Below are 24,218 nucleotides of genomic sequence, written 5' to 3'. Positions count from 1 at the left end.
AAGCCGGGTCTCTGGCATTGTAGGCAGACGCTTTACCATCTGAGCCACCAGGGAAGTCCTAAGACTATGGCAAGTTAACCCAGGAAAGCAAACCCATTCCCTAACGGGCGAGGCCTTCTGCAAACACCCTCGGAGGACCAGGCCCTAGCCTCCACCACCAATCCGTCTGCTCTCTCGGGCCGGGGAAGGGAGATACGCGCGAGGCTCAGCCTCCGCCCACGGTCCAGCCGCTGCACAGGCCGGGCCATCTCCCGGAGTTCTGAGTCACTGCCGGAAGCCTGGCCCCAACTTAAAGCGGACGTGAAGCATCCGCCGAGCTGGAAGAGCCGCCGCCGCCGCAGCAGGAATCTCCCAGGTACCCTGTCTCCGGGGGCTCCCGAGCCCTCCGGGTACCCAGGCGGCTGCCTCTAGCCTGGGGACGTTGTAGTTGTAGGGACGGCGGGAGGCCGGAGGCAACGCGGGTCAGAGCAGGGAGGTGGAGAGGACCAGGGGAAGGCCCGTGGGGGTATCTGGGCAGGAGAGACGCGGGGCCGGGGTCGCCCCGGGCCCCGCCGCACCCGCGGGATCCCGGCCCGCTGGGTTGGGGCCTCAAGGGTGAATCTCCAAGGACGGGACTAGGAGGCCCGAGCTCTGGAGTGCAGACCCGCCCCGGGTCACAGGGTGGTCCCCGCAGTGGGGGCGACACGGGCCTGCTGACTCCACTGCGCTGCGATTTGCCGGTAGGGAGGGCGCGGCCGGGAGCCCCGCCCGGGCTGCGGTTCCGGGAGGAGGACTGGCGGGAGCCCTGGCGTGGGCGGGGGGTGAAGGGTGAGAGCGGGGAGGGAAGCCTGTAGGCTCTTTAATTACTATACTGAATTTCCATTAATACTTTTGTTTTCCAGGGGCAAAAACGGTTAACAGACCATGATTATTATCAATTGTTCTAAAGTCTGTGATACTTCTAACAAGGTTGGGGGCGGAGGGGGAGAGGGGGAGTCGGCGAGGGACGGGGCGGGGGTGCGGAGCGCAGCGGGAGGTCTATGGTGCCCACCGCAGCCTCGCCTGGAAAACTCCAGGTGAGTGAAGCCTCCGGTGAGCTCAGGAAGGTGCCGGGCCTCCAGCTTATTGGGTGTAACCAGCCCCCCTCCCCTCCCCTCCTCCACATTCTTCTATGTGTTCCTCCTCCCCTCTGTCCCTCCCTTCTTTACCTCCTTTCTTTCTGTATTTCTTTTTTTTTTTTTTTTTCCTTAACATCTGTTCATCTGTTCTTATTCATGGGCTCCTCTCTCTGTGTTCTGCTGCGCTTAGTCGCTCAGTTATGTCCGATTCCTTGCGACCCCATGGGGTCTTCTACCCCGCCAGGCTCCTCTGTCCATGGGATTCTCCAGGCAGGAATGCTGGAGGGGTTGCCATGCCCTCCCTCCAGGGGATCTTCCCCACCCAGGCCTCCCATAATGCAGGCGGATTCTTTACCAGCTGAGCTACCAGGGAAGCCCTCTCTCTCACGTGAAACAAACAGCTTCCTCCCCGTCTCCCCATCCTCAGCAGTCACAGTGTGGATTGCACACTCCCCCGATACCCCCAGCTCCCTGGTTCCTGCTCCCACTAACTCTGCTGAGGGATTTGAGGTCTGAACTGCCACCCCTCACCGCTCCCCGGTCCAGCCTGGGGTGCTGCCTTCCTCTCCTCCTCCATCCTCCCCACTTGCCTGGTCCCTTACTCATGTCCAGTTCTCCCAAGACATCAGGATTGCTGGGTCCTAGTCTCTTGGCTTTTCCTCTCACTACCTGTGAAAATGGGAAATTCCCCAGAACAAAGTAGATTTTTTTTTCGTCTTAGGCCTCCACCTGTACGTTCTAATTCCATCCATTTACCTACAGGTTCCTGGAATGTGGATGCAGACTAAGGGCTGTCAATCTCTTGCTCTAGAGCCTCCTATCCTCTTAAGTCCCCTCCCTGTGTTCACAAACAACCCTGGGCAGTCTTTGTTACTGGAGCGCTTGAAATGGTATGTTCCACTCATCCCAAACAGAATGTAGCACCTTCCCCATTCCAAGCTGACTCATATAACTTCCTGTGGTTGGTATCCCACCCTTTGGACGGATTAGCTAAGAGCCTCTGCCTGGGACTCTGTCCTCCTCCTTATCCTCAGGTGATCAACCCCCGAGCCTGGCAGTTCCATCCTCCACTCTCTAGTGCAGACATTTTCTCTGTGTTGGGGAGTCGCTAGTCAGTAGCAAGGGTCCCCAGTTTTGTTTTTTAACACCAAACCATGAGCCACAATCTTTTTCTAAAACTCATATAAAGTCTTTGTTTGAAAACTGCCTGGCTTCCTAGATCATAGCTCAAGTCCCAAACTCTCAACCTGGTGTATGGGGTGCCCCCTTCCTGTCTCAGGCACTGTGCCTCAGGTAGGAAGCAGCACTCACCTGCTCCCTGGGCCCCACGTGGACCATGCGCTTCCTGTCCATTCTGTGCACCTGCTGGCCCTGACACTCACTCCCTTCCAGAGCTCCTGCCAGTCTTTGAGAACCAACTTACTGCTCCCCTTCTCCTGGGCTTCTGAAGAGATTTCTTTCTGCTTTACTGTTGGCTTCCTTAGCGCTTTGTTGTTTATCCTGGTACAGAGTACAGGCCAGCTTGAAACCAGGCATTTATGCGTGTGTATCTCCCCAAGGATGGGAGCTCCCAGTTGTTGCAGAAACCAGTACTCGAGAAACCAAGCACCACACTCGGAGAGTTGGAGAACTCAGATTTATTATGCAGGTGGACCCAGAGGAGTTAACACTCCAAGCTCTGAGCCCAAAGGGATTACAGAGTTTTTATAGACAGACTATAGTGGGCAACCGGAGAAGGCAATGGCACCCCACTCCAGTACTCTTGCCTGGAAAATCTCATGGACCGAGGAGGCTGGTAGGCTGCAGTCCATGGGGTCGCTAAGAGTCGGACATGACTGAGCGACTTCCCTTTCACTTTTCACTTTCATGCCTTGGAGAAGGAAATGGCAACCCACTCCAGTGTTCTTGCCTGGAGAATCCCAGGGACGGGGGAGCCTGGTGGGCTGCCGTCTATGGGGTCGCACAGAGTCAGACACGACTGACGTGACTTAGCAGCAGCAGCAGAGTGGGCAACACTAGCTGTTAATAGGCTGGTTTTAACTAAGGGGTTACGTGTGAGCGGGAACAGCAGTCAAGATAGGGAAGGGAATGCCTGACCTTTACACGGACAGGCATGATTAAGCAAGTTTGCAGAAGCGGGACAGCTGAAAAGAGCAGGACGAGGATGAGTGAGATAAGCTCCAGTTCTTAGTATTGTAAGTCCCCACTTTCTGAGACTACGTGACCTGCGTGATCCAGACTTTGCAAGGAGCAAGCTGAGTTACAGAGACAGAAGGAGCAGGAGGTTACATAAAATTTTAACTTTTCCTCTTCACAGTCAGGAATTATGGCCTTTGTTTTTTGTTTTTTAATCCTCCAAAATCTTATAAGGAAAGTTCGACATAAACGCTCTTTGAACAAATTCACTTTTGGATGTATGTATGGGTTGGATGTATGTATGCCTGGATAGCTCAGTTGGTAGAGCATCAGACGTTTAATCTGAGGGGCCAGGGTTCATAACCCTGTTTGGGCATCTCTGTTTTTTGTGACCTTGTGGCACAATGGTAGCTCCTCTGACTCCAGAATTTTGGGCTTCCCTGGTGGCTCATATGGTAAAGAATCTGTCTGTAATGCCAGAGACCCAGGTTCGATCCCTGGGTGAGGAAGATCCCCTGGAGAAGGGAAAGGCTACGCACTCTAGCATTCTGGCCTGGAGAATTCCAGGGACTGTATAGTCCATGGGGTCCCAAGGAATTGGACACGACTGAGCAACTTTCACTTCACTTCACTTCATGGGTTGGAGGTGAGGGGTAGAGCAGGGACGTGACAGGCATTCTGTCCCAGGAGGAAATGATGCTGAATACAGTCAGTCCTCTACTCTATCAGAGGGTCTGCTTCCGCAGAACCCACAAGAAACTGCAAATGTTTGAAAAAAAAATTCCAGGAAGTTCTCAAAAGCAAAACTTGAAATTGCACCCTCTGGCAACTACTTACATAGCATTTTACATTGTGTGAGGGATTATAAATAATCTAGAGATGATTTAAAGTAGACAAGAGAATATGTGTAGTTTATATGCAAATACTACACCATTTTATAGAAGGGACTTAAGTATCTTTGGATTTTGGTATCCAGGGGGCTTGTGGAACCAACCCCTCATGGATACTGAGAGATATCTCCTTGGAAGCAGAAGGCTTGCTTTTATGACTGAATCTGCTAGTTTCTTCTGAGACCTGAGGACAGTATTTTAATTGTCCTGACATTGTTCACCTGTAAAAGGAAAACAAGTTTAATGCCAATCCATTTTTATTGGCTGGAAGTAAAATCTTTTCACTGGTGTGAGCTGGGACGCATCTGAGAGGTGCACTTGCGTGTGTGTGCAAGGGTGTTTCAGTGCTTGGGGGACATGATGATGGAAAATACTCAGCCGCAGACTAGCACCCCGATGTTGAAAAGCAACGGAGGTAAGGAGATGAGATGGAGAAAGGGGAAATGTGGAAGAAACCTGAAATTAGACATTTACAATTAAGAGCAGTTAAAATGTAAAGAGGAAATTAATGTGATACTCCAGTTCATTCCTTCGCCTGTGCAGATTGGACAACTACACACTCACAGACACACACAGACGCGTGCGCAGACTCACTCACCAGCATAAGCTTATGCCAGCCTCACCCTGGCTCCTGTGACACAAAGAATGCTGCTCACCTTCCAGTTCTACAAGGATCAGGTGTTGAGCTGCTGCAGTCACTGGATGACAGTGTACCCTGAACAGAATTCAGAATGAAAAACAATAAGCCACTCTGTACTTTGGGAAAACAGGCTCCTTAGAGATTTCACTGGAAAAAAATTAATAAGCCGAGATTCTTGCATCTTCCCCTACATCACAAAGCGCTAAAAGTACTAAGTGCTCTCTGGTCCTCGTGACTAGCAGTGACCTTTTACTGAGCTGAACGGCTGACCGCAGGCATTCTGTAGCCCAAATCGTGCTTTTCTGCCTGCCCCCTCGGAGCTATGTCAGAGAGCCTATCTCCCTTACTATAGTTTACCTTAGTAAGATCCTGAGTAAAACTTAACTCACAACTTAAAGTCATGTTGTGCATTTTTCCAAAGCTTCTATGCTCCTGTAAAATCCAATCCAAATTTATTCCTGTCTTTCATCTCCAGGTACCCAATTCTCTCCTTCTTTGAATCTCTTTGCTGCCACTTTCTGATAGGTGCAGTGCTATCAAGTTTCAGTATCCCTCTTGGCTTCCCTGGTGGGTCAGCTGGTAAAGAGTCTGCCTGCAAAGCGGGAGACACCGGTTCTCTTCCTGGGTTGGGAAGATCCACTGGAGAAGGGAATGGCTACCCTCTCCAGTATTCTTGTCTGGAGAATTCCATGGACAGAGGAGCCTGGTGGGTACAGTCCATGGGATCACAAAGAGTCTGACATGACTGAGTGAATAACAGTTTCCTGGCTTCTAGGTTTTTATTTTCTGACCAGAAGTGGCGAGGAGGCAGGCTGGGTCCTGCTCTGTGGTGGGACTTGCCCACTGCAGGTACATCAGCCTTCCAACTCCTGCAGCCCTCGTGTTGGAACCTAGCAGCTGAAGTCCCTGGAGAGACTTACTGAAGTGAGGGCAGAGAAAAACATTTTGTCCCTCTATTAAGTATTAACTATAGAGCACTGTTGTATTTTCTTGGATGACGTTTTAATACTTTTTTCCCGCCAAACTTTAATCTGTACTGGATGGGACTGTTTTATACTTAGGGTGAATGTCACACTTTTTTTTTTTTTTTTCCTACCATGCTTTTGTTTCTTTTAAGCCAAAGACATCTTCTTTTGAAACAATTTCTTAGCAGCTTCAAAGGAACCATTCAACAGCGAGGAGGCTCTGGTTGAAATGTTGCCCTTCCCCCACCCCCTTCACTTGCCGCTTCTGTCTGACCCCCTCCAAAGCTTAATGAGATTCACTTTCGAGACGGTTTCAGGAAGCCCGGTCAGTCCACTGGGAGACTGAAAGATGAAGGACCAGAGGGTGACCCATCTGCTTATAAAAATGCACAAAGGCGTGATGACCCATATCTCTAGGTAGAGCTTCCAGTACTTTTGGTTTTGCTTGTTTGCTAGTTTTTCAAACTGGAACAGATTGTTCTTGTGTCACTTTACAATTTTTGAGTTAAAAAGATACATATACATTTTTTAAAAGGATCACATAATAGAAAAGATGAGCTTATAGGATCATGGGATTATGGATGATGATTTGTCCTTTTATTTTCCAAAATGCTCTCAACTGTAAGAGTAAAGAGACTCAGGGAAACTGAGATGAGTTAATGAGTTTTAGTAATTTACTGACTAGGAGCCAAGGTTTCGAGAAGGTTTAATAGAAATAAATGCAAGGTTTATAATTTTTTCCTAAAATTATACTAATCAGCTGCAAAAACTTCTCGCAACTGGCAGCGAGGTGGCTGCTGACGTTTTTCTCGCCCTGTGCCATGGAGACCATCTTCCTTGATGATTGTATTTTAAAGGGCTGGCTTCTAGGGGCTTGAGAAAGAGTGTCTAGGGTTGTAAAATAAGAAAGAGACTTTTCAAAATGTTTAGCTGCCAAGAAGCAGAGAAAAAACTTATGATGACCAAAGGAAAGGGAGGCCAGGGATCAGAGTTGGGAAGAATCTTGTCTGTAGTTTAGTTAAGCTGGGGGAGGGTCAAGGCTGGATCCGTAATGAGTTCCTGATTCAAACTGCCCACACGATGACTTGAGATCTGGGCTTCATATTCTATCTACATTCCCAGGGGGCCCCTTTCACAGTTATTAGTCCAATTTCAACACCACCAGTGGAAAACTGTTTTTTCTTTTTTTTTTTTTGAGTCCTTCTGATTTAAAGTGCATTTTGTGTTTTTCCAGGAACCTGCATTTTAGGGCAGGCTGTCCCACACAAACCCTCCAATACCATTGAAATACATCTAGCTGTTTTCTTTTTCTTTTTAAAAAAAAATTTGATTGAACCCCACACCATGTGGAAACTTAGGTCTGAGACCAGGGACCAAACCCATACCCCTTGCATTGGAAGATGGAATCTTAACCACTGGACCACAAGGGAAGTCTGTTTCTGGCTGTTTTCATGTGAGATAATATGGGATTGAGATTAGGATGGGGGGGAGGAGGCCTTTTTAAAGCCCATGAACTGAGCAAGATGATTAACTCAATCCTCTGTGCCTGTGGTTAAAACCAACAGAGAAACAACAATAACAACAGAGTTTGGGGGTTGGTGGGGAAAGGGAAAACATGTTTACAAATAGTTTTAATGAGGGAAAACGTGCAATAATGATGAATGAAAGGAACAGAATGCTACAATTGTAGGGATATTATATATACAACCATGCCAAAGCCTTTGACTGTGTGGACCACAACAAACTCTGAAAAATTCTTAAAGAGATGGGAATACCAGACCACCTGACTTGCTTCCTGAGAAATCTGTATGCAGGTCAGGAAGCAACAGTTAGAACTGGACATGGAACCAACAGATTGGTTCCAAATAGGAGTACGTCAAAGCTGTTTATTGTCACCCTGCTTATTTAACTTATATGCAGAGTATATCATGAGAAATGCTGGGCTGGATGAAGCACAAGCTGGAATCAAGGAGAAATATCAATGACTTCAGAAGATGAAGATGACACCACCCTTATGGCAGAAAGCAAAGAAGAGCTAAAGAGCCTCTTGATGAAAGTTAAAGAGGAGAGTGAAAAAATAGGCTTAAAACTCAACATTCAGAAAACTAAGATCATGACATCTGGTCCCATCATTTCATGGCAAAAAGATGGGGAAACAGTAACAGACTTTATTTTGGGGGGCTCTGTAGAGCCCATCACTGCAGGTAGTGACTGCAGCTGTGAAATGAAAAGATGCTTGCTCCTTGGAAGAAAAGCTATGACCAACATAGACAGCATATTAAAAAGCAGAGACATTACTTTTCCAACAAAGGTCTGTCTAGTCAAAGCTATGGTTTTTCCAGTAATCATGTATAGATGTGAGAGTTGGACTATAAAGAAAGCTGAGTGTCAAAGAATTGATGCTTTTGAACTGTGGTGTTGGAGAAGACCCTTGAGAGTCCCTTGGACTGCAAGGAGATCCACCCAGTCCATCCTAAAGGAAATCAGTCCTGAATGTTCATTGGAAGGACTGATGCTAAAGCTGAAACTCTAATACTTTGGCCACCTGTTGCAAAGAACTGATTTATTTGAAAAGACCCTGATGCTGGGAACGATTGAAGGCAGGAGGAGAAGGGGACCACAGAGGATGAGACAGTTAAATGGCATCACTGACTCAATAGACATGAGTTTGAGTAAACTCCAGGAGTTGGTGATGGACAGGAAAGCCTGGCGTGCTGCAGTCCATGGGGTCACAAAGAGTCGGACACGACTGAGTGACTGAACTGAACTATATAGGCAACTATGTAAGAAGATGTGTGTATGTAAATGACATTTTTATTTACAGAAAATTGTTAATAACTCATAGAATGTTGCTTAAAGATTATGCCAGAGACACCAAACTGAGGGAGAATGATCAGTAATAGGGGGTTTATCTTACACTTCTGGAGGTCAGAGGTCCAGAAGAGGTTGGCAGAGCTACTGTTTTTTCTCTCGGGGCTCTAGGGCAGAGTCCAGTTCCTTGCATTTTGCAGCTCCGCGAGGCTGCCTGCATTCTTTAGTTTCTGACCCCACATCATCCTTCCATCCTCATGTCTCCTTCTCTGCCTCTGACCCTCCTGCCTTTTATTTTTTTTTAATGTTGATTTATTTGGCTGTGCCAAGTCTTAATTTTGGCACATGGGATCTTGTTCTCTGACCTGGGATCAAACCTCAACCCCTGCATTGGGCAGAGAGCTTAATGGCTAGACCACCAGGGAAGTCCCTTGTGGTCCTCTTATAAGAAGCCTGTGATTACACTGAGCTCACCCGGTGATCCAGGTGACGCTTTCCATTGCAAAATCCTTAATTCAGTCTCACCCACAGGTTTCCGGGATTTGACGCACATGTCTGAGGGTGCAGCTGCTTTGCTGACCACACCCAGTGTCCACAGATGGGGCACGAATGAGCAGGTGACTAGTGGAGTGCGTGGCTGATGTGCCTGTGTTTGGCTTTTGCTACAGACCTCCACCGATGGATGCTCTCTGCGAAGCAAATGGCACCTTTGCCATCAACTTATTAAAAATGTTGGGTGAAGAGGACCACTTGAGAAACGTGTTCTTCTCTCCGCTGAGCCTCTCCTCTGTCCTGACCATGGTCTTAATGGGGGCCAAGGGGAACACGGCGGCCCAGATGTCCCAGGTATGTGGGCTTCCTCTGCTTTCACAGGGCTGCTCTGTTCCTGCCTCACACCTGCTGATGGACGCCAGTGAGGCTGGGAGGGGCACTGGAGTGATGGAAAGAATGCAGACCTGAAAGTGGAAAGAATTGTGTGAGAGACATCTGCTAGTGTTCACGGGAGACACTGAGTGTTGTTTCCTGCATCTTTGATGAGCAAGTTCAGTTCAGTTGCTGGGTCGTGTCTGACTCTTTGCAGCATGCCAGGCCTCCATGGCCATTACCAGCTCCCGGAGTTTACTCAAACTCATGTCCATTGAGTCGGTGGTGCCATCCAACCATCTCATCCTCTGTGGTCCCCTTCTCCTCCTGCCTTCAATCTTTCCCAGCATCAGGGTCTTTTCAAATGAGTCAGTCCTTCCCATTAGGTGGCCAAAGTATTGAAGTTTCTGCTTCAGCATCCAATGAATATTCAGGACTGATTTCCTTTAGGATAGACTGGTTGGATCTCCTTGCACTCCATGGGACTCTAAAGAGTCTTCTCCAGCACCACAGTTCAAAAGCAGCAATTCTTCGGTGCTCAGTTTTCTTTATAGTCCAAATCTCACATATATACAGGACTACTGGAAAAATCATAGCCTTGAATAGACAGACCTTTGTTGGCAAAGTAATGTCTGCTTTTTAGTATGCCATCTAGGTTGGTCATAACTTTTCTTTCAAGGAGCAAGCGTCTGTTAATTTCATGGCTGCAGTCACCATCTGCAGTGATTTTGGAGCCCCCAAAAACAAAGTCAGCCACTGTTTCCCCATCTATTTGCCATGAAGTGATGGGACCAGATGCCATGATCTTTGTTTTCTGAATGTTGAACTTTAAGCCAACTTTTTCACTCTTTCACTTTCATCAAGAGACTCTTTAGTTCTTCTTCACTTTCTGCCATAAGGGTGGTGTCAACTGCATATGTGAGGTTATTGATATTTCTCCTGGCAGTCTTGATTCCAGCTTGTGCATCTTCCAGCCCGGCATTTCTCATGATGTATTCTGCATATAAGTTAAATAAGTTAAATAAGAGTGACAGTATATAACCTTGACGTACTCCTTTTCCTATTTGGAACCAGTCTGTTGTTCCCTGTCCAGCTCTAACAGTTTCCTCCTGACCTGCATACAGATTTCTCAAGAGGCAGGTCAGGTGGTCTCATATTCCCATCTCTTTAAGAATTTTCCATAGTTCGTAGTGGTCCACACAGTCAAAGGCTTTGGCATAGTCAATAAAGCAGAAGTGGATGTTTTTCTAGAACGCTCTTGCTTTTTCGATGATCCAGTGGATGTTGGCAATTTGATCTCTGGTTCCTCTGCCTTTTCTAAATCCAGCTTGAACATTTGGAAGTTCAGGGTTCATGTTGAAGCCTGGCTTGGATAATTTTGAACATTACTTTACTACTGTGTGAGAAGAGTACAATTGTGTGGTAGTTTGAGCATTCTTTGGCATTGCCTTTCTTTGTGATTGGAATGAAAACTGACCTTCTCCAGTCCTGTGGCCACTGCTGAGTTCTCCAAATTTGCTGGCCTATTGAGTGCAGCACTTTCACAGCATCATCTTTCAAGATTTGAAATAGCTCAACTGCAATTCCGTCACCTCCACTAGCTTTGTTTGTAGTGGTGCTTTCTAAGGTCCACTTGACTTCACATTCCAGGATGTCTGGCTCTAGGTGAGTGATCATACCATTGTGATTATCTGGGTCATGAAGATCTTTTTTGTACAGTTCTTCTGTGTATTCTTGCCACCTCTTCTTAATGTCTTCTGCTTCTGTTAGGTCCATACCATTTCTGTCCTTTATCGAGCCCATCTTTGCATGAAATGTTCCCTTGATATCTCTACTTTTCTTGAAGAGATCTCTATTCTTTCCCATTCTATTGTTTTCCTCTCTTTCTTTGCATTGATCACTGAGGAAGGCTTTCTTATCTCTTCTTGCTATTCTTTGGAACTCTGCATTCAAATGGATATATCTTTCCTTTTCTCCTTTGCTTTTTGCTTGTCTTCTTTTCACAGCTATTTGTCAGGCCTCCTAAGACAGCCATTTTGCTTTTATCCATTTCTTTTTCATGGGGATAGTCTTCATTCCTATCTCCTATACAATGTCCCTAACCTCTGTCCATAGTTCATCAGGCACTTGGTCTATCAGATATAATCCCTTGCATGTATTTCTCACTTCCACTGTATAATCATAAGGGATCTGATATAGGTCATACCTGAATGGTCTAGTGGTTTTCGCTACTTTCTTCAATTTAAATCTGAATTTGACAATAAGGAGTTCATGATCTGAGCCACAGTCAGCTCCTGGTCTTGTTATTGTTGACTGTATAGAGCTTCTCCACCTTTGGCTGCAAAGAACATAATCAATCTGATTTGGGTGTTGAGCATCTGGTGATGTCCATGTGTAGAGTCTTCTCTTGTGTTGTTGGAAGAGGGTGTTTGCTATGTTTCCCTTGATGAGCCAGGGAAACTACAATTCTGTTCCACAAAAAAGCCAAGAATTCCAACTTTGTTCTATTTTAAACTTTTGCTAATGTCATATCTCAAATGGAAATGCTACTATGTAAATGAATTTTTTGTTTAATGTGTGTTTCTAGTATAATGTTACGCATAAGTGGAAAAAGTGCAACACAAATGGGGACTTATATCTTCTGGAATTTTTAGGATATAATCTATATATATATATAGAAAGAGCTCAGCCGTATATATATATGTATATATAATATGTATATATAATCAATCAATCAATATATAATCTGGTTGACCTGACATGGTTTATATATGACTTTAGCTACCAATAAAGTGGGCTTTCTAGGTGGCTCACTGGGTAAAGAATCAACCTGCCAATGCAGGAGATGTAGGAGACTGGGTTCAATCCCTGGCTCAGGAAGATCCCCTGGAGAAGGAAATGGCAACCTGCTCCAATATTCTAGCCTTGGGAATCCCATGGACAAGGGGGCCTGGTGGGCTACAGTCCATGGGGTCGCAAAGAGTCAGACACGACTGAAGTGACTGAGCACACACGCATGCACCAGGGAGGTAGTGGCTGTTGCTTTAGGGAGGTAGACTCCATGGTGAAAGGGTCCCAGAAAACTGTCATATACGCATCATGTTCCCCAAATATCAGGGTGCAGGGACCCTCCTCAGAATCCTTCCTCAGCCACAGTTGAGTCCTGGGTGGCTGTTTCTTTCAGCTGCCTGGAGGAGGGAGGCTTTGGGCTGGTGGTGTTGGGAGATAAGGGAACAGACTTAATTCTCACTCCGATTTGACATTTAAATCCCGTCAAGAGTGGAGGACTTCTGTGGAATTCCCAGTGAAACATTCCCATGTCTCTTTCTGCTCATTCTTGTAGCCTAGAGGTCATTGCATGACCTGTTTGTTTTATTCAGTCTCCTTCCTGAATGATTATGGCCTGCCTTCCTGGCAGAGATAAACCTGCTAGAGCAGGGCTGTCCACTTGGGGGCGATTCGGCATCCCCGGAACAGTTGACAAGGTCTGGACTGTGTTGGTTGTCGTTCCCGAGAGGTGCTGCTGACATCTAGTGGACAGAGACCAGAAATGCAGCTAAATATTCTAGTGTGCGCAGGACAGCCTCACAGCAAAGTGGTGGTGGTGGTTTAGTTGCTAAGTCGGGTCCAACTCTTGAGACCCCATGGACTGTAGCCCACCTTGGGATTTCTGTCCATGGGATTTCCCAGGCAAGAATATTGGAGTGGGTTGCCATTTCCTCCTCCAGGGGATCTTCCCAACCCGGGGATCAAACCCACCTCTCCTATGTCTTCTGCATTAGCAGGAGGATTCTTTACCCCTGAGCCCCCAGGTTTGTGGCCCCAAAAGTCTATATTTCCAGGTTGAGAAACTCTGTGCTAGATGGTCAAACCAAACTCCTTTTAAAATAGGATCCTTTGTTATTTTCAGTGCAGAAATTTGCTTGGGAAGAGCTCTTTGAGGGAGAAAATGGCATGTTAAAAGTTAGTGTTCTTGTCTTCTATCACCAGGCACTTTGTCTGAATGAAAGTGGAGATGTCCATCGAGGTTTCCAGTCACTCCTCAGGGAAGTCAGCACGTCCGGCCCAAAGTGCCTGCTCAGAACTGCCAACAGACTCTTTGGGGAAAAGACATGTGATTTCCTGCCAGTAAGTAGTGCTCGCACATCGATAAAAAAAGACACTGAAAATAAAACAGAATTATGGAAGAGCAGAAATAAAGTATAGTTGTGCTGCCTTAAAAATATGCTTAGAATTATACTTCTGTATTTGAGAATTTTGTGATTGCTTCTGAACTGTATCCTTTAAAAAAATGACTGTTTCTGATATATCATACTCCCAGATGTCAATTTCAATTTGTCCATCTTCCTGCAACCCATACCTGCCTTTCCCCCACCCGCATCTCAATGACCACAACCCCTAACCCTTGTCTCATCTTTACTGGGCACTTTCTGTGGAGCTGACCATGCAAAGTCTTTTAAATTTGTCCCCTCTCCTGAATCACCATCGTCATTGCCTGTGTCCAGGCTCTCACTCCTTCTACACTGTTAGTTTAATTGTTTTCTAAATGATCTCTCCAAGTGCAGCCTGGTCCTTGCACACCACTGATAGAATTCAATTCCGTTCAGTCGCTCAGTCGTGTCCGGCTCTTTGTGACCCCATGGACTGCAGCACGCCAGGTCTCCCTGTCCATCACCAGCTCCTGGAGTTTACTCAAACTCATGTCCATTGAGTCAGTGATGCCCTCCAACCATCTCACTCACTGTTGTCCCCTTCTCCTCCCACCTTCAATCTTTCCCAGCATCAGGGTCTTCTCAAATTAGTCAGTTCTTCACATCAGATAGCCAAAGTATTGGAGTTTCAACTTCAGCATCAGTCCTTCCAACAAATATTCAGGACTGATTTCCTTTAGGATTGGATCTCCTTGCTGTCCAAGGGACTCTCAGGGGTCTTCTCCAACAACACAGTTCAAAAGCATCAATTCTTCAGTGCTCAGCTTTCTTTATAGTCCAACTCTCACATCCATAACATGACTACTGGAAAAACTATAGCTTTGACTAGATGGACTTTTGTTGGTAAATGATAGAAAAGTCTTTCTAAAATTAAAATCTGTCACTTAAAAATAAGATTTTGAATCTGAGTATTTCCTATTTACTGCAGTGTATAATTCCAAAGGTCTCTAGTCCATTATTCAATAAGTGAGATCCAAAAAATTGTGCTCTACAGTAAACAGAGAGATGTTATTTTAAGATTAATGAAATGATCAGGGTAAGTCTGGCCATCTTAGCAGTCAGCAGTTCCAAGGATTATTATGTAAGACTCAAATATAACCTTGTCCTGGCTGCTGTTGGGTGCTACCCAGTGCAAACTGCCTGCTCTGGGGTTCAGTAGCCTTGGAGATGATTCTGAGTCCTTCAGCTAGTTAGGTTTTCTAGGATAAGTACCCACTCCAGTGTTCTTGCTTGGAGAATCCCAGGGACGGGGGAGCCTGGTGGGCCACCGTCTATGGGGTCGCACAGAGTCGGACATGACTGAAGCGACTGAGCCCCAGCAGGAAAAGTACTTGTGATTCCAGGAAATCCTGGTTTATGGATGATCATTTTTGAATATCAGCCAGATTTTTGAATATTGTAATTGAGGAATATTGAGGACACAGAGGATCGTTCTCCACTTTTCATGGTCGCTTGGGTTCTTCTTCTCTCTGCATCTTCTTTCCTCCGTAGAAACTAACATGTGTGAGGACAGGAGATGGGCGGAGGATGGGAGCCAATTGCCAGGCACATTATATCAGAAAACAAGTTTTTGTGAGGTGAGTTACCTGTGGATTTTAATGTGTTGCATGTAATGCCCTTCCTGATTTGACCCCAACTTACAGTTCATGGCTTATCCCTTGCTACTTTTTTCCCTAATTCCCTACACACACACACACACACACACACACACACACACACACACACACAATGATTTTATTTCTGGAAGACCTGGAAGATTTTTTGATAGTCTAGTTCAAGCCTTCCAATCATTCCATAAAGATGTTTTGGACACTCTGGTCTGTTCTGATCATACAGAAATGAGTAAAACATGGTTAGACCACATAGTGGAGGAGATAAAAATCCAACAGAAGGTCAACGTGGAGTTTAAGTGTTTGACAGGAAAGTTCGCAGGCTGTTTTGTGCATAGCTGCCGCTGTCCATATTCTCAAAACATCTTGCAACTCTCTGTGTATATATATTTCTCCTCCGCAGACTGTGAGCCACCTCAGGTCCAAAGTCCTGTCTTTACCCTGGCGTCCCGCACCTGGCACGGTGCCAGTGGTCTGTACATTTTGATTAATTGCACTAATGAGTTTTAAAGTACAGAGTGCCCTGTACAAGCATTTATGCCAGAAACATGTTAAGAAAAAAAATGTTTTCACACTTTTAGGAAATTTTGCCAGGTAGAATATGGCCACACTTGGTATTCTGCATTTGTAGGCTTTTAAAGAATCCTGCCAGAAGTTCTATCAGGCTGACCTGGAGGAGCTGTCCTTTGCTGAAGACACTGAAGAATGCAGGAAACACATAAATGACTGGGTGATGGAGAAGACGGACGGTGAGCGGTTTTCATTTTGGGAGAGGTGGTGTTATAAGGGAGACAGAGCCAAGACCGCCCGGATGTGACCTCCTCGGTGTGACCACTCTGACGCTGTTTCCAGTAGCCTGTGTGTATGTTTGCTGGGTTTTGAAGCAGGTAATGCCATTCTGACATGGACTGTAGCCTGCCAGGCTCCTCTGTCCGTGGGATTCTCCAGGCAAGCATACTGGTGCGAGTAACCATTCCCCTTCTCCAGGGGAATCTTCCCAACCCAGGGATTGAACCCGGATCTCCTGCATTGCAGGCAGATTCTTCATTGTCTGAGCCATCAGGGAAGCCCCAATGCCAATCTGATATTTTTCTTGGGCTTACGGAGTGGTGATTTCTGAAAAATGCTTAAACCTAGTGTTAGTCTCTGCTTCAAGACTGTTGTTTAAAGACAAATACTAGACTGCATGTGTGCCCCGCATGAAACACCATCCCCCTGAGTCCTCAGGCAGCCAGAACGGCAGAATTCCAGCCTTTTTTCAATATCGAGAGAGAGAACTTCTGTAAAAGAAAGGTTTATTCTCCCCCAATAGCAGTAACTTTCTCTTATATTCTTTACAGGTAAGATATCAGAGATACTGGGGGCTGGCACGGTCAGTCCTCTGACTAAGCTGGTCCTGGTGAATGCCATCTATTTCAAAGGCAAGTGGAATGAGCAGTTTGACAGAAAGCACACAAGGGGAATGCCCTTTAAGACTAACCAGGTAGGAAAACATTTTGCAGACATATTGCTACTTTCTAAAGACTGTGAAGGAATGGAAAAATAATTTATTTTACACTGTCTTGATTCTTAATTTATTTCTGAATAAATTTCATGTCCCCTGTATATCTCTTATTGGAATGGGAAAGAGAAATACCAAAATAATTGTTATATTGATCTTTTTGTTTTTGGATCCTTGGTCAAGTCGATCTGTGTCTGGTCATATTATTTGGATTGAAAGAAAATTTCTTCTAAGCCTTGGAGTTATGTTTGTATTATTTGATCACTGAGTGTATTTAGACTTTTTCTCGCAATTGTCAATGACAACTATGACTATTTATTACCTTAGAATTCATGGCTGTACAATTTGGAATACAAGAAAAAAAGTGTTAGCAAATGTTCAGGACAGCTTTGTTTTTATTTATTTTTGGATCTTTTTTTAAAAAATAAAATGTTTACATATTTAAGGTGTATAAGAAAAGGATTTGAGATACACAGTGAAATGATTACTGCAGTGAAGCTAATTAAGATATCTTTTGCTCACATAGTTACCATATATTTTCTCGATGACAGCACCTGAAATCTACCCTCTTAGCAAATGTCCAGCATTCCATATTATTATATTATTAATCCACACTATTATTAACCATAGTCATCATGCTATGTGTTTGATTTTTAGACTTCTATACCTAACTTTATAAAAAACTTTTCTCCTTTCACTTTTGAATATGATAATGGCTGAGGTCAATAACTCTCAGCTTGGAATTTGACCTCTATCCACTTGATAATAGCATATTGCACAAAAATTTACATGCCCAGAATACATTTGTTGCAGTCTTTAAAAATGGTGGACTCTGGACATCTCATCAAGGTTTTCCCTCCAAGAAAAGCAAGGCCATAGCGCCAATTATATAATTGAGCAACTTTTCAGAGTAAAAGTGTAACTCTCTCTGGCCTATATACCTTTTCTAAATAAATCTTCCAGGGCAAAGATTTGAATATTAGTTCATTTTCCTCTTAACTTCGAGAAATAATTTTTTAATTAAAAGGTCCCTGCGAGTGCTACTCTACTTATCTTTTAAAAAGAGAAAAAAGCACAATTTCTTCTGAGGATAATATAGAGAGTTTTATGTCTCTATTCATCAATTTTTTCTCTCCCACGTGGTAGTACTTGATCCGCTGGGACAATGGAATGTTATTACTCAACGCTAGTATGTACTAATGAAGATTTTGCATCAATCAGCATAAATGCACAGAAACAATAATTATATGTACCTATATGTTATGTTCCGTGGGCTTCCCTGGTAGCTCAGTGGTAAAGAATCTGCCTGCAAAGCAGGAGACATGGGACCGACCTCTGGGTCAGGAATATCTCTTGGAGAAGGAAATGGCAACCCATTCCAGTGTCTTGCCTGAAGAATCCCATGGCAGAGGAGCCTGGTGGCTACAGTCTATGGTGTCACAAAGAGTCAGACGTGACTTAGTGACTGAACGACAAGGGTTCTGTGAATTAGACATACCAGTTCTTAGCACTCTGTGTTATTTTTCAGTGATTTGATTTTAGTTTCATGTTTTTATCAGGAGAAGAAGACAGTACAGATGATGTTCAAGCAAGCCAAGTTTAAAATGGGGCACGTGGAGGAGGTGCCTGCCCAGGTCCTGGAGCTGCCCTACGTGGGCGCCGAGCTGAGCATGCTCATCCTTCTGCCTGATGAGAACACAGATCTTGCTGTGGTAAGCCCTTGACATGGAGTCTGAGTGTCTATGGATCCAGTCTGCGCATGTTTGTTTGTTTTTTTTAAACTTTTTATTCTGTATTGGGATATAGCTGATTAACAATGCTGTAATAATTTCAGGTGAACAGTGAAGGGACTCAGCCATATATGCATATATATGCATGCATCCATTCTCCCCCAACCTCCCCTCCCATCCAGCTGCCACGTACCATCATGCAGAGTTCCCTGTGCTCTACATTAAGTCCTTGCTGGCTATCCGTTTTAAATGTAGCAGTGTATACATGTCCACCCCACTCTCCCTAACTATGCCTTCCCCCAGTCCTTCCCCATGGCAATCCTAAGTAGCCTGAGCTCATTTTCAAAAGTGCATCCACTGGATTGCATTTGAGGCATTTCCAGTTTAGGGTTGTGCTAAGTGAGTAAGTGAGTGATAGTCGCTCAGTTGTGTCCAACTCTTCGATGGACTGTAGCCTGCCTGGCTCCTCTGTCCGTGAATTCTCCAGGCAAGAATACTGGAGTGGGTTGCCATTTCTTTCTGCAGAGGGTTGTTCTAAGGAGTGCTAAATGAATACCACTGCGTGACTTTTGGCGAACATGTGTGTACATTTCCACTGAGTGTACACCTAGGAGTGGAATTGCTGGAATAAACAAATTCTGATGAAGCCTAGAGGAAGAGAGTTCCAAAAATAAGAACATTATTATTTATTCTGAAGAGAGGGGCTAGTTGCCAGCCCAGTAATTATTGAACAAAAGAACAGGAAAAAGATAAAGATGGCTCTGAGCAGTGTTCCTCAAGCACTTTAATATGTGCATAATAATCTAATGGGATCCTGTTAAAATACAGATTCTGATTTAGGGGGATTATGGCCTGAGATTTTGCATTTCTGACAAGATTCCAAATGATACAGATGCTTTTGGTCATAAACCCAATTTTGAGGAGCAAGAGTCTAAAGTACAGGTGAGGAATTTTTCTCAGACAGGAGGAAAAGGATATTTTCCCATGACAGGAAAAGAGGGTTCAGGTTGGGGGAAAGTAAATTTACAGGATGGGAGGTGCAGGAGCGACAGTGTGCTGGTTATCTGGCTCCTGAGGTGTCAGGGAAGACCTCATTTATAACATTTGCTGATTCCTGTGGTGTAAATACCTGCACTATGGCCAAGTTTAGGCTCCCAAGGGTTTAACAGTTGACTTTTGCAGAAGATGCAAGCTGGTGCCAGCACACCGGCGCATGCCGGCCCACCCCTGTGAGGGGAGGGCCTGCCTGATTTCCTTGGCTTCTCTATGGAATCAGGAACCTCCTGGCATAAGGCAAGGAAGAGATCTGTCATGGCAATTTTAAGAAAATGAGATGCAGACATAGAGAAGAGACCTGTGGACACAGCAGGGGTAGGAGAGGATGGGATGAACTGAGAGAGTAGCATGGAAACATGCATATTTCCACAGGTAAAGTAGGTAGCCACTGGGAATTTGCTCTATGATGCAGGGAGCTCAAACCCCATGCTCTGTGACAACCTACAGGGTTGGGACAGGGTGGGAGGTGGGAGGGAGGTTCAATAGGGAGGGACATATATATATATATATATATATATATACACACACACACGTATGGCTGATTCATGTTGATGAATGGCAGAAACCAGTGCTACATTATGAGGCAATTATCCTCCAGTTAATAATAAACAAATAAAAAATAAATGATAGTTATATAATATGAGGTATTAATTACTGCTATAATGGCAATTATATTTTAATATATAAATGTATGACACTAACATGTACATGTCAAATTTACACAATGTTGTATATCACATATATTTCATTTTTTTCAAAAGCTCCCCACCCCCCAAAAAAAAGAAAATTAGGAAAGTCTAGGAACAGAACTGACATCCAAACATTTGCCACTGGAGAGGAGCTCTCACCTGGACTTCTGCTGGTGGGGGGAAGATGCTCCTCTGTATATTTTCCTTGTTAATAAACAAGAATGAAGGCTGGATCTGGGAGGGTTTGAAGCTGCCCCCAGAACAGGCAGAGGGCAAGCAAGGATGCCAGAAGCAACGGTCCTGTGGGATTTCCCATCCTGCCCTCCTCCTCCAGAATCACGGAGTTCTCCCTTTTTCATTCAGCCGAGTTCTGAGTCATGCTTTTCTCTCTTTGGTCAACAGTTTCTCAAACTCACGATACTGTATTGCGTTTGATGTTGTTCAGTTGCTAAGTCATATATAACTCTTGGAGCCCCATGAACTGCAACATGCCAGGCTTCCCTGTCCTTCATTATCTCCCTCAGTTTGCTAAAACTCATGTCCATTGAGTCAGTGATGCCATCCAACCATCTCATCCTTAATTTTTCCTTGCATTAGGGTCTTTTCAATGAGTCAGCTCTTCCAATCAGGTGGCCAAAGTATTGGAGCTTCCACTTCAGCATCAGTCCTGCCAATGAATATTCAGAGTTAATTTCCTGTAGGATTGACTGGTTTGATCTCCTTGCAGTCCAAGGGACTCTTAAGAGTCTTCTCCAACACCACAGTTCAGAAGTGTCAGTTCTTTGGCACTCAGTCTTCTTAATGGTCCAACTCTCACATCCATACATGACTACTGGAAAAGCCATAGTTTGACTATACGTAGTTTATCGGCAAGGTGATGTCTCTGCTTTTTAAAACACTGTCTAGGTTAGTCATAGCTCTTCTTCCAAGGAGCAAGCGTCTTAATTCCATGATTGTAGTCACTGTCCACATTGATTTTGGAGGCCAGAAAAATGAAATCTGACACTGTTTCCCCATCTATTTGCCATGAAATGATAGGACTGGATGCCATGATCTTAGTTTTTGAATGCTCAGTTTTAAGCCAGCTTTTTCACTCTCCTTTTTCACCTTCATCAAGAGGCTCTTTAGTTCCTCTTCACTTTCTGCCATTAAAGTGGTATCATCTACATAAGTACAATAAATTGGTTATGAGAATTTCCTAAACTAAAAAACCAACGTGACATGAATTTGGTCCAAATAGTTCAAAATAAAACCCCATCTTTGTCTCAGGTGTTTCCTAGCTGTTGCTCTCTTATATCCATAAAACAGGGAAAATACAAGAAATAGAGGGAAAATCTTGGTGTGCTTATAAGAGGAAATATCCTGTAGATTACTGGAGCAGAACTCAGTGTCAAGTCACAGGTCGTGAGGGGCAGGGGTTAATGAACCAATAGGTGGGTGGGTACCGGGCTATTGTCGTCTAGCTTTTAAGACTTAACTCTTCATTGTTTCAGGTGGAAAAAGCACTTACATATGAGAAGTTCAGAACCTGGACAAGTCCAGAAAAGCTGACTGAGGAGAAAGTTCAAGTTTTTCTTCCCAGATTAAAGCTGGAGGCAAGTTATGACTTGGAGGCTTTTCTTCGAAGTTTAGGAATGACTGATGCTTTCGAGGAAGCCAAGGCAGACTTTTCCGGAATGTCAGCTAAGAAGAACGTGCCCATGTCCAAGGTTGCACACAAGTGCTTCGTGGAGGTCAATGAGGAGGGCACAGAGGCAGCTGGGGCCACTGCCGTGGTCAGGAACTCCCGGTGCTGTAGAATGGAACCGAAATTTTGTGCAGACCACCCTTTCCTCTTCTTCATCAGGCACCGGGAAACCAACAGCATTTTGTTCTGTGGCAGGTTCTCTTCTCCGTAAGAGGCACAATCGCTTTACTTCTCTCTTCTCGCTTTTACATACTCTGCCTTACTCCAAATTCCGGTTGCCAAATTGATGCTGTGGTTTGAATGCTGAAATAAAGTGTGATTATGGTTAACAGATCTCCCCTTCGTAGAGTTGTTGAGAGGATTTAATGGGTTGATAAAGAACCTGGGGGCTTCCCTGGTGGCTCCGATGGTAAAGAACCCGCCTACAATGCAGGAGACCTGGGTTTGATCCCTGAGTGGGGAAGATCCCCTGGAGGAGGGAATGGGAATCCACTCCATGGACAGAGGAGCCTGGTGGGCTACAGTCTATGGGGTCACAGAGAATCAGACACGGCTATGACTGTCACTTTCACTTTGGAACAATACCTGTTATAGTAGCAAATGATATCATTATTGGACAAGAGTTAATTGCATTTTTATGTGCTTAAGAAACAACAGTGAGAAAATGTAATTACTTTTGCACTAAAAATATAATGTTCTCAGGAATAATGATTAACAAAACCTAAGTAAGACTGTTACACTAAAAATTATAAAGTGCTATTGACAGCCATTAAAGATGACCAAAATAAATGGACATATTTCATGTCAAGAATAGACCTTGAGTTAAAAATTGTCAGTTCTCCTCCACTTGTGCTATAGATGTCATTCTAATCCAAATTCCAGCCATGTTTCTATGGGACTTGACAAGTTTATTTTAAAAGGCATATGAATAAGCAAAAAGGCAAAAAGATATAACACATTCTAAAGAAAAAGATCAAGTTGACGAGCTCTGGTTCTACTAGGTAGTGAAGCTTATTATAAATTACTGGTAATATACTGTGGTGTTTACTCAGGGATAGACATACCGATTAATGGTACAGAATAAAGAGCCCAGAAGCATACTTAATGCATGTATGAAAATGTGAAATAGAAAAGAACTGGTATTAGAGGTCAATAAGAAAATGACAGCCCAGTACAATGTTCTGTGCAAACTTCCTTATTTAAAAGAAGAAAACGAGACTTCCCTGGTGGTCCTGTAGTTAAGAATCTGCCTTCAAATGCAGAGGATGCAGGTTCGATCCCTGGTAGGGGAACTAAGATCTCACATGCTGTACGGCAGCTAAACCCACCGCGAGTCACACAACTCGAGAGAGCAGCCCAGAATGCAACTAAGAATCGAGGCAGCTAAATTAATTAATTAATTGGGGGAAAAAGAGAAAACAATTATTGACAGAGTAAATACTTAATTAGAAAAGAACAATTTATATCCTTTACAATAAAATATAGCAGAATATCCTTTGACTTTAGGGAAAAAGAAGAATTTCTTCATCAATATATAGAAAAGTAAGACAAACAATGGACAAAATCAACTACATTAAAATACAGGTTAAGTTTAAAAGCCATAAAATTATCAAAATATATGCACAAAACAGGAGATAATAATTTAATGGATTTAACTGCTAGAGGATAAATCTCCAAAACGTGAAATAATTCCATGAAAGAAATGGGAAGAAAAGCAGCAAACGACCCAATAGAAAAGTTGACAAAGACTTGAAATGGAGAACTCACAAAAGAGAAAACAGAAAAGGTCAGTAAACACATGAAAAGATGCTCAATGTCATTCATAAAAGTAAACAAATTAAAATAGACATTAGAGATCAGAGGGAGATGTGACCATGGAGGAAAGGCAGAGAGAGAGTCAATGTTGCTGACTTTTGAAGATGGAGGAAACGGGCCCAGCCAAGTGTGGATGGAGAAGCTGGAAGGCAGGGACATGCATTCTGGCCTGGAGCCCTGAGACAGGGCTGTGGCTCTGCTAGGACTTTGGTTTTAGCCCAGAGACCTGCCCTGAACTTCTGAACAGCACAGCTTTGAGATAGTGAATGTGTGGTGTTTTACCAATAAGTCACTACATTTATCATTCGGAAATGAATACAGCATTAAAGACTGGTTCTTTTCATTGGCAAATGACTGAAACACATTACTGTCTTAGTGAAAAGCAATTTATTATCTGATATCAAGTTTGGAAAAGTGTGTGAGGAATAATCAGAATCTTGGACCCAAGTGCCTTAGGTTCTTTCTTCATCTCGGGTTTTATTGTTTCTCTGTGTGTCAGCTTCCTTCTCTTTCCCC

At 44.3% G+C, this 24,218-nt stretch overlaps 1 protein-coding gene and 1 non-coding gene across 5 annotated transcripts; both read left to right on the top strand.

Annotated features, from left to right (window-relative positions):
* The first annotated feature begins 307 nt into the window (after positions 1-307).
* SERPINB8 (serpin family B member 8) lies at positions 308-22,220 on the top strand. 4 transcript variants are annotated; one of them, NM_001035287.1, is given in 7 exon segments: positions 308-355; positions 9,208-9,385; positions 13,394-13,531; positions 15,856-15,973; positions 16,565-16,707; positions 18,285-18,437; positions 21,694-22,214. In NM_001035287.1, coding segments are annotated over 6 exon segments (1,125 nt in total). In that variant the 5' UTR covers positions 308-355; positions 9,208-9,217; the 3' UTR covers positions 22,099-22,214.
* On the top strand, positions 3,537-3,609 carry TRNAK-UUU (transfer RNA lysine (anticodon UUU)). The gene has a single exon. It is a non-coding gene; the product is annotated as a tRNA-Lys (tRNA).
* Positions 22,221-24,218: the final 1,998 nt, after the last annotated feature.

The sequence above is a fragment of the Bos taurus genome, chromosome 24 (assembly GCF_002263795.3).
Source record: "Bos taurus isolate L1 Dominette 01449 registration number 42190680 breed Hereford chromosome 24, ARS-UCD2.0, whole genome shotgun sequence".
In the NCBI taxonomy this organism is placed as follows: Eukaryota; Metazoa; Chordata; class Mammalia; order Artiodactyla; family Bovidae; genus Bos; species Bos taurus.
This window is presented reverse-complemented; position numbering and strand designations above follow the sequence as displayed.